General features: G+C 44.3%; 1 protein-coding gene across 2 annotated transcripts in view; it reads right to left on the bottom strand.

The window, feature by feature from the left end:
• Window positions 1-10,415: 10,415 nt before the first annotated feature.
• usp40 (ubiquitin specific peptidase 40) overlaps window positions 10,416-15,063 on the bottom strand; it is a 134,774-nt gene continuing 130,126 nt past the window's right edge. For both annotated transcript variants that reach the window (XM_078228938.1, XM_078228937.1), the window contains exon 33: window positions 10,416-14,513. In XM_078228938.1, coding sequence (XP_078085064.1) covers window positions 14,393-14,513 — 121 coding nt within the window. In that variant the 3' untranslated portion in view covers window positions 10,416-14,392. The remainder of the gene's footprint in view (window positions 14,514-15,063) is intronic.

Below are 15,063 nucleotides of genomic sequence, written 5' to 3'. Positions count from 1 at the left end.
GTACAATAAATAAGCCCAAGATATTGTATTGTTACAATAACATGACAATTAGTTCCCTCATGGATCAAAACATCTGACTGTTTCTGCACCCTCTCAGTGAATCCTTTCACTTTGGCCTCAGGGAGACAACTCACCGTGTGGGTCTCACCTGCAGGTTTCTCAATCACATCAATTCCCTGATGCACGTCTACATTTTCCTGTGTGTTGCCCCCTTATCCCCCACCCAAATGCAGTCATCTGCCCCACAGTGTGGTGAACGTACCCTGGAATCCCCCCCAACGCACTGATACTCAGCTCTGTAGCCGATTTGAGAGTGCCGTACCTCTGGAAGATTCCCATGTTTTTACTCTGTCAGCCGGCCACCAAACTCTCCCCACCCCATCCCCAAACTCCAACTGGATCTCTCTGCCTGTCATGGGAAAAGGTCACTAAGAATGTAGCAAATAACTCACTGGCTCATCCACAGCTGTGAGGTGGGCTTGGGGAGCAGACGTTGAACTTTCTCCATCTTCTGCAGATTCTTTAGGAACTCCCATGAAACGCTGCAAGAAGATAATGTCAGTGTGAACAGTGTGAAGTCCTTGTGCCATGCGCTACTGCAAACACTTAACCAGTAACTACAGCTCATTGAAGAGAAAGGCTCAGCCATTCCCAGGAAGGTGGAAGCTGCCAGTGAGAGTAAAGATGGGCAGTGAGGGAACTGGGAACAATTTCAATTCCTTCCCTCTCCCAGGTCGTGGACAGATTTGCTGATTATTATTGTACAATTAAGAACAGAAATTCTGGAAAAGCTCTGGGGAGATAGAGAAACAAGAGTTAATGTTTCAGTTCGATGACCTTTCACTGGAACAGGAAGGAGTTAGGGCCAACTCTCTTCCAGTAACTTTGTTAGTGTTTAATCCCCTGACAATATTAGGGCAGGTGACCACAATCCTGGTCAGAGAGGGAGGTTTCAAGAGGTGCCTGAAAGGAGGGGGAAGAGAGGTGGAGAGTCAGGGACGTGGAGGGTGGCAAGTCCAGAGTTTTGGGTCCAGGTAGCTGATTGCTTGGGGCCAGAGCTGGGGGACGAGTGGGCAAGGGGTGCAATTAAAACTGGGGGCGAGTGCAAGGCCTGATTTGGAGGAGTGCAGATATCTGGGCTGGAGGAGGTTACACTGATAGGGAGGAGGTGAGGCCAGAGAGGGAGCAGAACACAAGGCCGAGAATTCCAAAATAGAGGTGTCACTGGACCGGGAGTGTGAAGTCAACATGATGGGTGTACGAGGTTGATTGATGTTGCAAAACTGGAGGAGATGTGGCAAACTGTCCTGGTGGAGTTGATGCCCTCTGTACAAGAGAACCCTTTTAATAAGAACATGCAGGGCCTCAACTTAAAGTTAAATGTGATACTTTTCCTCAGCCTTCACCGAGACCATTCCGCACAACTGCTATCGAGTTGACAAGTTACCTTAAGGAGTCCAGGGTTCTTCCCGCTCTGTGAGGAGCTTTTGGATGACTGCCCCTTAGAGGCATATCTGCCGCCACTGATTGTGGCTCGCCTTCCACCTGCACTCGGTAGAATTAAACTGTGCAGCGACCTTTCCGGCGATAATATCGGGGACATATTGCCTTCAAGGATTTCAGAAGATGCTGTGCTTGAGGCCTTTGTAAATGATGAAGATAATGATAAAATGGTGCTCCGAGTACGGTTCCTTGCAAGTGGCAAGTGCAGCTTATCCATGATTGAACGATCAGGAGAGGTGGCTCTGAGAGCTTGGGATTCTCAAAATGGCTCACATCTCGTTGGAAGATATTGACACTGATCCTCCGCACACATTGACCAAACCAACTGGCCCCATCTTTCTGACCTCAGATCTTCTCCAACCGGTGGAGTTGGTTTTCTTTTGAAACAGGTAACCATGGCGCCACAGAATGTTGTGTCCTTGCATCATAATATTCATTCCAAATCTGCTCTTTGATCCAAGCAACTGCCGTGTTCATCTGTTCAACTATTAACGCTTACGTTTATCAGCAGACAGAACTGGCTGACCAGTTTTTAAAAATATCTCAGCTCACTCTCTCCTAATGCAGTCTCCATGTTTCTAGTAGCTCGGAAGGGGCTATACCACTGCCATTAACTTATCAAATTTACAACATATACGGGCCATTCAGCCCGACTGCTACATGCCAGTCTTCATCCTTCACCCAAGCCTCATTCCACTCCTATCAGAATAATATTTCTCTCCCTCGTGTGTTTAGCAAATCTCCCCTGAAGTCCATCATCAACATCATTCACCTCATCTACTCTACTCACAGCGAGTTCCACATTCTAGGTCCTCGCTGGGTAAGAAGGTCTCTCCAGATTATTAACCATATTTAAGTGTGCATTTATCTGTGCAGCCAATGGAGAGTGTGTAGAACACTGGCTGCACACAGCACTGAGCCGGCAGTACAATTTTAACCCAAGCCAAGAATCAAACCCTGGCGCTGTGAGGCAGCAGTGCCAACCACTGTGCCACCGTGTGGATGAGATCAAATGTGATAGATGGGGGACCTGTGGGGGGGACCCGCTGCCACTCTGTACTTGGGATGACTGGGAGACGGAGGGAAGAAGTGATTGGGGCTGGCCATCCGGGTGGGGGGACGGGGGGTTCAGCGGGACGGTGGCTGGCCCAGAGAGGTCCGGGAGGGAGGCCAGCGATCGGGTGGTGGGGTCGGAAGGCCAGCGACGGGGGGGGTTTGTGGCGATCAGGTTGGCCAGCGATTGGGAAGCCAGCAATGTGGGGCCACTGCGCATGTGCGGATCGCCGCGCTGACAGAGAATGGGTGGAAGAAAGGGAAGAACTTACATTTATATGGTACCTTTTCACAATCTCAAAATGTCCCAAAGCACTCTGCAGAAGTGCCTGTAGAAGTTTCCATCCACCAGCAGAGAGTGGTGCTGTATCACTTTAAGAAAGAGAAAAGGTTTGAGGAGCTTTTGACTTGTTTTTTTAATTCATTCAGTCACTCAGAATTAAAGGATCGCTTATTGCAGCAGCCTGTTGGTTAAGAAATCGCTTTGGGATTTTTTTAAAAAAAACTTCCAAATGGCAAATCAGCTCATGGAATTGCCTTTTCCATTTTTCCCCTTCCTCTTATTAATTTTTCTAGCTCTGATCTCAGGTCATAGAACTCACAGAATCCCTACAGTGCAAAAGGAGGCCAATCGGCCCATCGAGTCTGCACCAAAAACAATCCCACCCAGGCCCTTTCCCCACAACCCCACATACTCACCCTGCTGATCCTCTAACCTACACATCCTGGGACACTAAGGGGCAATTTAGCATGGCCAATCAACCAAACCTGCACATCTTTGGACTGTGGGAGGAAACCCACGCTGACACAGCCGGGGGGGGGGGGGGGGGGGGGGGAGGGGGGAATATGCAAACTCCACACAGTGACCCAAGCCGGGAATCGAACCCAGGTCCCTGGAGCTGTGAGGCAGCAGCACTAACCACTGTGCCATTTCATTTACCTGAAACATCCACTCTGACTCTCCATCTCTCTCCAAAGTTGAAGCCAGACCTGCTGAGGATCTCCAGGTATTTTCTGCACTGATTTCAGATTTCTAGCTTCCTCGGTGTGTGGCTTTTGTCTTTCGTTGTTTGAAGGGTTAATGGTAACAACCATGGTGCTGCCACACAATCCCCCTTCTCGCTCTCCCTTTCCCCTGGACATTGACAGATTCGCTTTAGACTCTCCCATACCCAGGGGACAGGTTTGGAAATATTGCCATCTGCTGGATGATTGGTGAAGTATTCACCCTGGGTGGAGTGTGGTTTGAGTGACACTCCTCTGCTGTAAGTGCAAGAGAAAGTTCGCTGGAGACAAAAGCTTCTGTAGATATTTTTAAAAGAGAAGAGTTAACAAAGTAAACGTGGGTCCAATAGAAAGTGAATCCGGGGAATTAATAATGGAAAATAAGGAGATGGCAGATGGATTGAACAGGTAGTTTACATAGAAACTAGAAGCAGGAGGAGGCCATTCAGCCCTTCAAGGCTGCTCCGCCATTCATTTTGATCACGGCTGATTATTGAATTCAAGAGCCTGATCCCCCCCTTCCCCCCCATATCCCTTGATCCCTTTAGCCCCAAGAGCTTTATCTAATTTCTTCTCGAAATTAAACGTGTTGGCCTCAATTACATTCTGTGGTGGAGGATTCCACACATTCGCCACCCTCTGGGTGAAGAAACTTCTCCTCACCTCGGTTCTAAAAGGTTTACCCCTTATCCTCAAAACTATGGCCCTTAGTTCTGGACTCCCCCCACCATTGGGAACATTCTTTCTGAATCTACCCTGTCTAAAAACGCTGTTAGAATCTTATAAGTTTCTGAGATCCCCTCTCACTCTCCTAAACTCCAGTGAATATAATCCTAACTGACGGGCGGCATGGTAGCACAGTGGTTAGCACTGCTGCTTCACAGCTCCAGGGACCTGGGTTCGATTCCCGGCTCGGGCCACTGTGTGTGGAGTTTGTACATTCTCCTCGTGTCTGCGTGGGTTTCCTCCGGGTGCTCCGGTTTCCTCCCACAGTCCAAAGATGTGCGGGTTAGGTTGATTGGCTATGCTAAAAAATTGCCCCTTAGTGTCCCGAGATGCGTAGGTTAGAGGGATTAGCGGATAAAATATGTAGGGATATGGGGGTAGGGCCTGGGTGGGATTGTGGTTGGTGCAGACTCGATGGGCCGAATGGCCTCTTTCTGCACTGTAGGGTTTCTATGATTCTATGACTTAATCTCTCCTCATATGAGAGACCTGCCATCACAGGAATCAGCCTGGTAAACCTTTGCCAGGTCCTGATAGACTTCAACCTCGGGTTTTAAAAATAAGTGTCTAGTGAGGTAGTTGATGCATTGGTTTTCATTTTGCAAAACTCCCTAGATTAGGGGAGCTTCCTATTAGATAGAAAAGTATCTCCTTTATTCAAAAAGGGAGAGACAGAAAGTAGGAAACTACAGGCCAGTTAGCCTAACATCTGTCAGAGGGAAAACGTTAGAAGCTATTATTAAAGACATTACAGCAAGCCGGGCAGTGGGCCACAAACACACCGCGAGCTTAGGTCACCGAGGAGAGCAGCTGCAGGTGTGACTTGACCCCCAGACCAGTGCTGAGGAGGGATGGGTAGGCGAAGGTGAGGCCATACCATAGCCAGGCAGCCTGAAGCAGCAGTGAGGTGAGGTCGTCAAGGTCAACAGGGGCAACTTGACTCCCAGGGCTGAGGAAGGCAAAGAACATTCATATTCATTGAAATCACGACAGATCAGTCGGTATGAATCTGGCAGTCAAATATACTGAAAGTTGAAGGCGAGACAAGAGGGCAAAGCCGGGCAAAGACCATGTGGCACTTTACTCTTTAAAAGAAAGTTTGAATTATTGAGGAGTGCCCTGACTGCACATTCATTCTCAACAACAACATCCACCAAATGTTTTGGGGACTCATCTGATGATTATGACTTGCCAATTTCCAGAGACAACCTATTGCCTGAAAAACCTAAACCAGAAGTGGACTCTGAATTTTTTTTAAAGTTTAAAGTTTATTTATTAGTGTCACAAGTAAGCTTACATTAACACTGCAATGAAGTTACTGTGAAAATCCCCTAGTTGCCACACTGGGGGAGAATTTAGCATGCCCAATGCACCTAACCAGCACGTCTTTCGGCCTGTGGGCAGAAACCAGAGCACCCGGAGGCGAAAGTGCAGACTCCGCACAGACAGTGACCCAAGCCAGGAATCGAACTCAGGTCCCAGGCGCTGTGAGGCAGCAGTGCTAACCACTGTGCTAATGGGAATGGAACTACAAGATACTGCTCAAGCTCACTGTTCTGCAGCTGAAGACATTGCCTTATGGCCAAAATCTGTTCCACTGAGTATAATTGAATATTTAGTAATAAATTAACCAAAGAACATAGATCAAATGGAAAATTGTGGAGGCTGAAAGCAGTTTAGAAGTCATGAGGCCCATTTTCTGCGTGTGAGAAAGGAGAAATTGGTTGAATATTTCAGAAACCTCTAAGGCAGTCTATTGTTTGTAAATTATTGCCTGACCCTAGAAAAAAGAAACAATCATTTGTCGATGGGAACTCTAACTGGAGAACCATAGGAAGAGACCTTGCTGATCAAGAGACTTCCAAAAGTCATATTAAGCCTATGGCCGGACTTTTGCCGTCCCACCCGCTACAGGAATCGGAGTGGGCGAGGGGCAGACTATGGAAAGATCTGTTGACCTCGGGCGGGATTTTATGGTTTCGGGACAAGTGAGGCTGTAAATTCCCGCCCTATGTGCGTTCGTTCAAAGATGTAAATCATTCGGACGAATTGATTCTGCATTAATCGGTTCAGTTTGAAATGAGTGTTCCGACTGGAGGAAAGTGCTGAGATGTGTTGTTGCCAAACTGTCTTCCTTGGGATTTCCGTCAAGAGGACATGACGAGTTATCATTGTCACGTCGAAGGGGTAATTTTTTACCCTGCCTTGAATATCTCAGCGAATTTGACGAGCTTCTCAAAGAGCATTTGCAAAGCTATCAATATTGTACCTCAGGGAAGACCAACTTTTTAATGAACCTACGATGACTTCATCATTATAATGGTGGCTCAGAAACCAATTCACTAATGAAATTAAAGATGCCAAGTACTATTCCATAATTGTTGATTCAACACGAGATGCAAGTCATGTGGACCAATTACCATTCATTTTAAGATATGTCGCTGTCGAAGCTGTCAAGCGATTTCTGTTTTGTCGAGATACAATCCTACACTTCTGATTGCCTGGAGCCAACTGTTTTGGAAATCAGTGTAAATCTTTACGTTTGGGCATCAAAAATTGTCATGGCAGAGCTTCGATAATACCGCAAATATGGCAGGAAAATATTCAGGTCTACACGCAAGACTGAACTACGCAAGCCTCTGTACACTATTCATCACATGTTCCAGTCACTCTTTGAATTTAATCTGTAACGCAGCAGCTGAACCGTGTGAGGCAGCCATACTTTTTTTTGGACTTTGTTCGAAACTTGCATTTTTTTTTGGTTTCCACACATCGATGGAATATGCTGCAATCACACTTGGAGCAGGCACATGGAAAACATTTGACGGTCAAAAGAATTTGTGACACCAGATAGTCCGCTTGTGCAGATGTTGTTTTGGCTTTGAAACGGAGCTTTGTCAAGGGAATGCTTATCACACTAAATTCAGAGAAACCACGTGTGAAAGCTGAAGCAACAAAGCAGAGAAGGTACGCTATTGCAGTTTTCACTATTTTGTGCAACTGTTTACTTCAAAGAATTAATGCCGTCAGCAAATCGCTGAAAAATGTTGATAACTTATTGAATGCTTCACAATTGCTAGCCTCATTTTAAAATTTTGTCACAGAAGTTCGAAATAACATATTTCAGTGGAAGCAGAGGCACCAACATCAACAAAGAATATTGATGAGAGTTGTGCAAGACACCGGAAATTTTTTTTGATGTAACTGGAGAAAATGAAATCACTTTGCGAGGGAAAGAGAAGATCATCGTTCAGACTGTCAATGTTACTTGTGACACAATAATGGTGCAATTGTAGAGAAAACTGTTGAATTATGTTCTGTACTTTTCGACAGAAGTTTGGACGAGAATGCTAAAAGCTGTTGCAGTAAGCAATTAACTGAAGTCTAGTAGGAAAATACAAATCTTTTTGAAGATTGTAACGACTTTAAACAGGCAATTGAGGTGGGCCTGTTAGAATAAAGGACCAAATTGATGGGCCAATCAGGGAGCCTCTTGCTTTGTACTTAATCAGGAGCGTCAGTTCCTCTGGACTCCAGTGTAGACTGCTCACTGAAATCACTCTGTATGCTGTTGTCAGACTTGTAAATAAAGGGATTTTGATGAAGGGATTTCTGCGCCCGAGGACTTATTACGAAGATGAAGTGAAACACTTCATTAATTTCATCAATAATGATAAGCTTTGTGCTTCGAGATCACCAGCTGATTTGTATGGACTTGTACATGACGGTTTATAGGCAATCTTTCAGAAACCATTCTGAAAATATTTTTAACAATACCGGTCACAAATGCTTCTAGAAAATATTCTTTCTCTGCATTGAAGAGAGTTAAAAATTATCTGTGAAGCACGATAAGTCAAGAACATTTGACATCCAGGTCTCTTTTTTATGTCAACATTTCCAAAGCTATCACTATTTAAATAATACTCTGCCATTTTGTTTCTCCATCTGAAGCGGATAACCCCACCTTCATCAGCGTTACACTGCATCTACCATATATTGGCCCACTCACTCAACTTGCCTAAATCACTTTGAAGCCACATTCTTCTCACCTTCCTACCAAGTTTTGTGGCATTACCTAACTTAGAAATATGCCTTTAGGCTCCCTCATCCAAATCATTCCTTCGTGGAGTCAAGATCAAACCTGAGTTGGGTCATCGGTAAGTCTTCGTATGATACACCACAGCATATTCACCTTTGGATAAGGGAAAATATGGGCTTGATTATCAACTTTCGTTTGTTGCCAGTGTTGAATCTCAACCTGGCCTGAACCAACATTCACATGTGAAAGAAAAGGGCTTGATTTATACAGCATCTTTCACAATGCCCCAAATCCCTTGACAGCCAAGGTAGTACTTCTTGTGATAATGACCAGATAATCTGTTTTGGTGGTGGTGGCTGAGGGATAAATATTAACCAGGACAGAAAGCACCATTCTTCAAAATGCTCATCTTCAAACATTGCGTCTTGGGATCTCCCACACATCACTAAATGTATTTCCGAGTCGGAATCACTGCATTCCTCCAATTTTGGCCTCTCGTTCATATTCAATTTTCAATGCTGCACCATTGCTAGGCTAGATTTCAGCTGCCTCGATCCAAATCTTTGGAATTCTTTCAGCATCTCTTATCTCCTTTCAGACACATTACAGAACCCATCCCTCTGTCAGTATTCCATAGAGAACATTCTCTCTGGGATAACCTAGTCCACTCCTCCAATTATACTCAACACCTCTCCTATCACCCTTGGCACCTTCCCATGCAATCGCAGAAGGTGCAACACCTGTCCCTTTACCTCTTCCATACTTACCATCCAAGGTCCAAAACACTCATTCCAGGTTAAGCAGCGTTTCACTTGCATGTCGTTCTGAAGAAGTACAGAACCCGCCTCTTTGGCCATGCCTTTGATCCCCTGTCCCAATGTCTCTTGTGGTTTGGAGTCAACTTTTGTTTGATATAAAACCCGTGGAATATGTTGGGATGTTTAACTCTGTCAAATGTGCTGTATGAATGAAAAAGGTTTTAATTTTGCACAGTGCACACTATGCAGCCCAATATCTACACCCAATATCCAGCAAGCTTCAAAATTAGGAAGTTCTCAGGCATTTAGAGTTTGAGGTAGTCATCAGATGGACCCATAAACCATCTTCAAAAGATCCAAACATCTCACCCAAGGTTTGCAGTGGGAGTGTAATGGGGATGTCCCATTTCTGTATTTGCTTAAGTCGGAGCTTACGGGTCTACCGTGAAGAATGCAGTCTGTCCACATCCTTCCAACGATTAACTGGAACATTTACTGAACCTTACACCTCCGACTATCCCATCAATTCAGATATGGATCAGTAACATACAGTCAATCGTTGAAAGTCAAAACTATCCAAAGCTCAGAAACAGCACAATCACAATAGCGGAATGTTTTTGTATAAATTCTTTAATCAATTTGTAGAGATTTACATAACTTATTGCACTTGTGCCTGTCCTTGATAAAAAATAAACCAATTCAAACATCTTAGGAAAATTCATAAAGGCGAATTTCCCCCATCCCACAAAACATATAGAATAATTATTTGATAAACAGTTGGTAACTCACATTGGAGATTATCCTGCAGCAGTTTGTATAAGATTTTCTTTCAATTGATACTAAAGCCCTTCTGAGCATCAAACTTGCTAGTCTTGCGAGTGCTTCTCTCTGCTAGGCCGGAGCAAGCTTGAAAAACGTAATTCCTTCAAATCAAATTCTTCCATTCTAATACATGATTTGTTTTTCCTACTGTCTTTCTTACACCATGTTGCAGAACCATCTCTTCTCCCTCTCTATTCCCAAAATTTAATGACTGGGGTCTGAATTATTTACGTTCTGTTCTGCTGAGACTCTTGCAGGGTATTCTCTCATATCTTCTCCAGTAACTTTGGAGACAGTTTGCTGCAAACCCCAGCGGTGGAGTGGGCGAAGCTCTCCAGGAAACTCCTGGAGTCCATCTCTTGTGGCAATGTGTCACAAGGATGCCAATACGGCAATGACAACTCCAGGTTGTATACAAAGACGAGGGTTACAGAATGAATCGATTCAAACCATTGACAAGTATTTATCAGCTCCTGCTGTAGGGGGTCTTGTTGTTTGCTTTATGTAGCTACGTAACACATTTGTGGCTCTTCTTTAATAGGATTTCACCTGTTAAAACGAAACCACCCAACTGCCGCACTCTTCTATCCTTCCCTGTCTCTATACTTACACCATCTGCTGGAGGTGGACAGTTTAAAGTTTATTTATTAGTGTCACAAGTAGGCTTACATTAACACTACAATGAAGTTACTATGAAAATCCCCGAGTCGCCACGTCTGTTCGGGTACACTGAGGGAGAGGTTAGCATGACCGATACACCTAACCAGCATGTCTTTTGGACTGTATGAGGAAAACGGAGCACCGGGAGGAAACCCACGCAGACATGAGGAGAACGTGCAAACTCCGCACAGACAGTGACCCAAGCTGGGGAATCGAACCCGGGTTCCTGGCGCTGTGAGGCGGTAGTGCTAACCATTGTGCCACAGGGTGGTAGGAAAGAAAATTTACTTTAAGTTTGCCTCAGGATAATTGAATAATTAGAGCCTCCATCAGTGCCTGAAAGGGGTTACATTTCCCAGTTTTTGTTATGCCATCACATGAGATGCTCATTCCCTGAAACAGGTAAACACAGACAGGTTCTCTCTTATTTGAGCAGTGCATCTAATATAAAGCAGATACAAATCATCACCAAGGCCATTGATGGAGCAGTGCACAGGTAGATCCAATGCACAGAGTGGGTGGCAGAAGCCGAAACCAGAAAGGGAGATAGACAGAGATTAATGTGGAACCCATCTGGGAAATGCCACCAGGAAGAGGAATCCGCATTCAAGACACAGACACCTTCACACCCAAAGACCGAGTGGAAAATGGCATTTAACAACGTACACTGATGCTCTGGTTTTACTTGGCATTCACTGGCACAAAGTAAGTACAGCACAAGGCACTAATGTGGGAACAATATTTTGGAGAGGATAACCAGCCCCAAAGGGCTAATGTAGTTCTTAAAGAACTACAAAAAATGAGGGCTGCGGCAGTTATTGAGTAAAATAAAAACAGCTGAACTGATCATTTTTAGAAGTGTTTCGGGATTCTGTATATATTTGCTCTGTTGTTACTGAAAGAAACAAAGTTAATGGTTATCAAGCTCTTGTCACCCTCTTGTCATCAAGAGCTTGTCATCAAAGTGCTTTGATAGCACTTACTCTTCTAAAAGAGAACCATTGCTCAGTGCTGGTAAAGGCTGCTCCTAAACCACAGAAAATGCTTTCTAAAGTTTGCCATAGAACTAGCTTTCAAATTAGCCTGGGTAGCTTCTGACCCTGGTTCTCCACAATTAAACTAAATCCTTTCTCCAGGCTAAATTACTCATATCTGTTGCTGTGTCATACCTGCTCAATCTGACATGATTAATAATTTATTAAAAATGATCTTCCAATTGGGCGGTAGCAAGAGACACGCACAACATGGATTGTTGACCATATTATGTCACAGCACATGTAAAAAACACTCTAATACACATCCACAGAGCAAAGAAATAGATTACTCACCAACATTAGCTCAGCAAGTTGTGTAGTAAATAAACTTGATTTAAAAGGGAAACAACTGCAGCACCAACATACTAGCACACTGTCTGAAACTTTTCACTGAGCTACTGGCTATATGTTGCATCTAGTTCTGTTGGGAGGTGAAATATGATTCCGTGTATTTTTCAGAAGAAACAGGACTTCAATGTCCAACTGCAGTGTAGACAAAGTTCATAGGCAGGTCTCACAATGTGATTTACTAATCGTTGCCCACTATTTCTTATCACCTAGATCTTACTATCCTGTTTGATAAATTGTCCTGCAAAGCCCAGCGCAGATCAACACAATCATTGCAGTCCGAGAAGCAGTGAACACTCCTATGTTCTTAGTCAGGCCTGAAAGAAGCCACAAGAATAGTGCTCATTTTCCTCTATCATGGTGATAAGTATGATGTGGAGATGCCGGCGTTGGACTGGGGTGGGTACAGTAAGAAGTCTCACAACACCAGGTTAAAGTCCAACAGGTTTATTTGGTAGCACGAGGTTTCGGAGCACTGCTCCTTCATCAGGTGAGTGGCTCCGATAGCTTGTGATTCCAAATAAGTCTGTTGGACTTTAACCTGGTGTTGTGAGAATTCCTATGGTGATCATAGAAATCATAGAAACCCTACAGTGCAGAAGGAGGCCATTCGGCCCATCGAGTCTGCACCGACCACAATCCCACCCAGGCCCTACCCGCTAATCCCTTTTTTTTTTACCCGCTAATTTACCCGCTAATCCCTCTAACCTACACATCCCAGGACTCTAAGGGGCAATTTTTTTTTAACCTGGCCAATCAACCTAACCTGCACATCTTTGGACTGTGGGAGGAAACCGGAGCACCCGGAGGAAACCCATGCAGACACGAGGAGAATGTGCAAACTCCACACAGACAGTGACCTGAGCCGGGAATCGAACCCAGGACCCTGGAGCTGTGAAGCAGCAGTGCTAACCACTGTGCTACCGTGCCGCCCGTGATAAGTAGTTGCAATGTTTCAGCTTGAATGAAGAGGTTAATGAATAACAATTGAAATTGGACTCTCCATTTCAAAAACAATGGTTTCAAATCCGTCATGCAAATATTCTCTCCAACTGTTAATCTATAGTTGATATAATCTGATAAAGATATTCTACTAAATGGGGTCAGTGAGTAATACTTTCTCAAGCATGTGGATTGCTTATAGATGGATTAACCAACCGACTCCTCATTGGGAACAAGTACGGACTGGGTAAGGATTTAGCTGCTACTGGTTTGGACTTGATTGTACCTACACCTGCAGGATAACCAGAAATTCAACGTGGAGGAAAGCGTCAGGATATTAACTCAACAGGGAATTACCGTCCGCCTAGCCACGTAGAAACCACCTTTGGGTGCCCTGCAGTTAGTCCATCCTATTTACAAGAGGTTAGTTCTCTGTTTAAGGCATTGGTGAGCCCAGGTGGAAAAATTACTAGTCCAAAAAAAAAGTTCGATTTCCCCTCACCGTGACGGGTAAAGGAAGGAAACAATGATTCTTTCGGAGACGTTACCCCACTGGCAATGGAGGCTCGTATATATATAATATATATATAAATGTTTTTATTCCTTTCCATAGAGTATGCACTCTGAATCCACCACAAATCAATCCATTTGAGCATCAACATTAAATGAACCAAGTTTTCTCCAACCTGGTGACTCCTGAGGTTACAAGTGTTCATGTGAGGGACACAGTCCTTGCCAGCAGGTCAGGTTCTCACTGAAAGTCAGGCCATAAAATCCACTTTAACTGCGATTTTTTTGTTTACACCCCTCCTGCGTTAAAAAATAATCATTTATGTCACAACCAACCAGCTTACCTGTGATAGGAGCTTTCACTTGGGTGCGAGATCTACACTGGATTTTATGGTCCCGTGAAATTCCGATCAATACAGCAATCACATCTGAACAAGTGCAAGAGGGATATTTTCACAGAAGTACATTGCCGAAACACTATGTAAAGCATGGACAGCTGCAACACTGGGCGTCCACCATGTAAACAAGCACCAGCTGCTGGTGTGGCAGAAGCTGCAAATTATTTCTTGGGAAGAGATTCCCATTTATTGCATAGGTATTTTAAAAATTAGTTTTGAATACTTGCAAGAAGAAAACCGATTTCTTTTAAATATTGATTTAGGCAGTTATTGACAAAAACAAAATCCGATCCTCTGGAGGAGGGGCTTTTCTGTGTTCCAATAATACATTCTGTTGGGTCTCTCCTCCCAGGTGGAGATGGTAGAAGGGAACCTCAGCAGAGCACCAAACTGGAGGGAAGAATCTTACAGCTCTTGCCAACTTATCCTCAAACCTTACTTTATAACAGACCATCGATTGCCTTTATTCCAGTGCATTTAGCAGATGGCGAATCACTGTGTTCATACATTGCTCTTACTCAGCTCCACGCGTCTCACAGTCTTTGCAAGGGTTCATTAGCTCTTTCAGGCACCCTCTTCCAGATCCCACAGTTGTTATCTGAAGTCTGCGACGCTGATCGACAAGGCCACTTCGGGTCTGCGGCTACGGGCACGAACCATTTTTCTTTCACTGTTTTCTGGGGCATCTCCACTCTGATGGGCAGTAGCTTGCTGACTGTGAAGGAAAAAGATACTGTCGATCTGTGTGTCCAGAAGTTTAAGCTCCAAACTATTGGGAAATACTCTGCCCTTGAGTACAAAAGGAGGACAACTGTTGATAAATAGATAAAAGCAAAGTATTGTGTGCAGTTTTGGTGTCCTTATCTGAGGAAGGATATCCTTGCTATAGAGGGAGTAGAGCAAAGGTTTACCCTGCTAATTCCTGGGACGGCAGGTCTGTAATATGAGGAGAGACTAAGTCAGTTAGGATTATCTTCACTGGAGTTCAGAAGAGTGAGAAGGGATCTCATAGAAACTTATAAAATTCTAACAGGATTAGACGGGCAGATTCAAAAAGAATATTCTCAGAACTAGGAGTCACAGTTGGAGGATCAGAGGTAAACCTTTTAGAACTGAGGTGAGGAGAAATCTCTTCACCCAGAGAGTGGTGAATCTGCAGAATTCACTATCACAGAAAGTAGTTGAGGGCAAAACATTGAGAGATTTCAAGAAGGAATTAGATATAGCTGTTGGGGTTGTCATGTGAGTGTACCTTTAAGGAAGTT

This window comes from Mustelus asterias, chromosome 14, assembly GCF_964213995.1.
Source record: "Mustelus asterias chromosome 14, sMusAst1.hap1.1, whole genome shotgun sequence".
Lineage (NCBI taxonomy): Eukaryota > Metazoa > Chordata > Chondrichthyes > Carcharhiniformes > Triakidae > Mustelus > Mustelus asterias.
The sequence above is the reverse complement of the archived record's forward strand: the minus strand, read 5'-3'. Positions and strand labels throughout refer to the sequence as shown.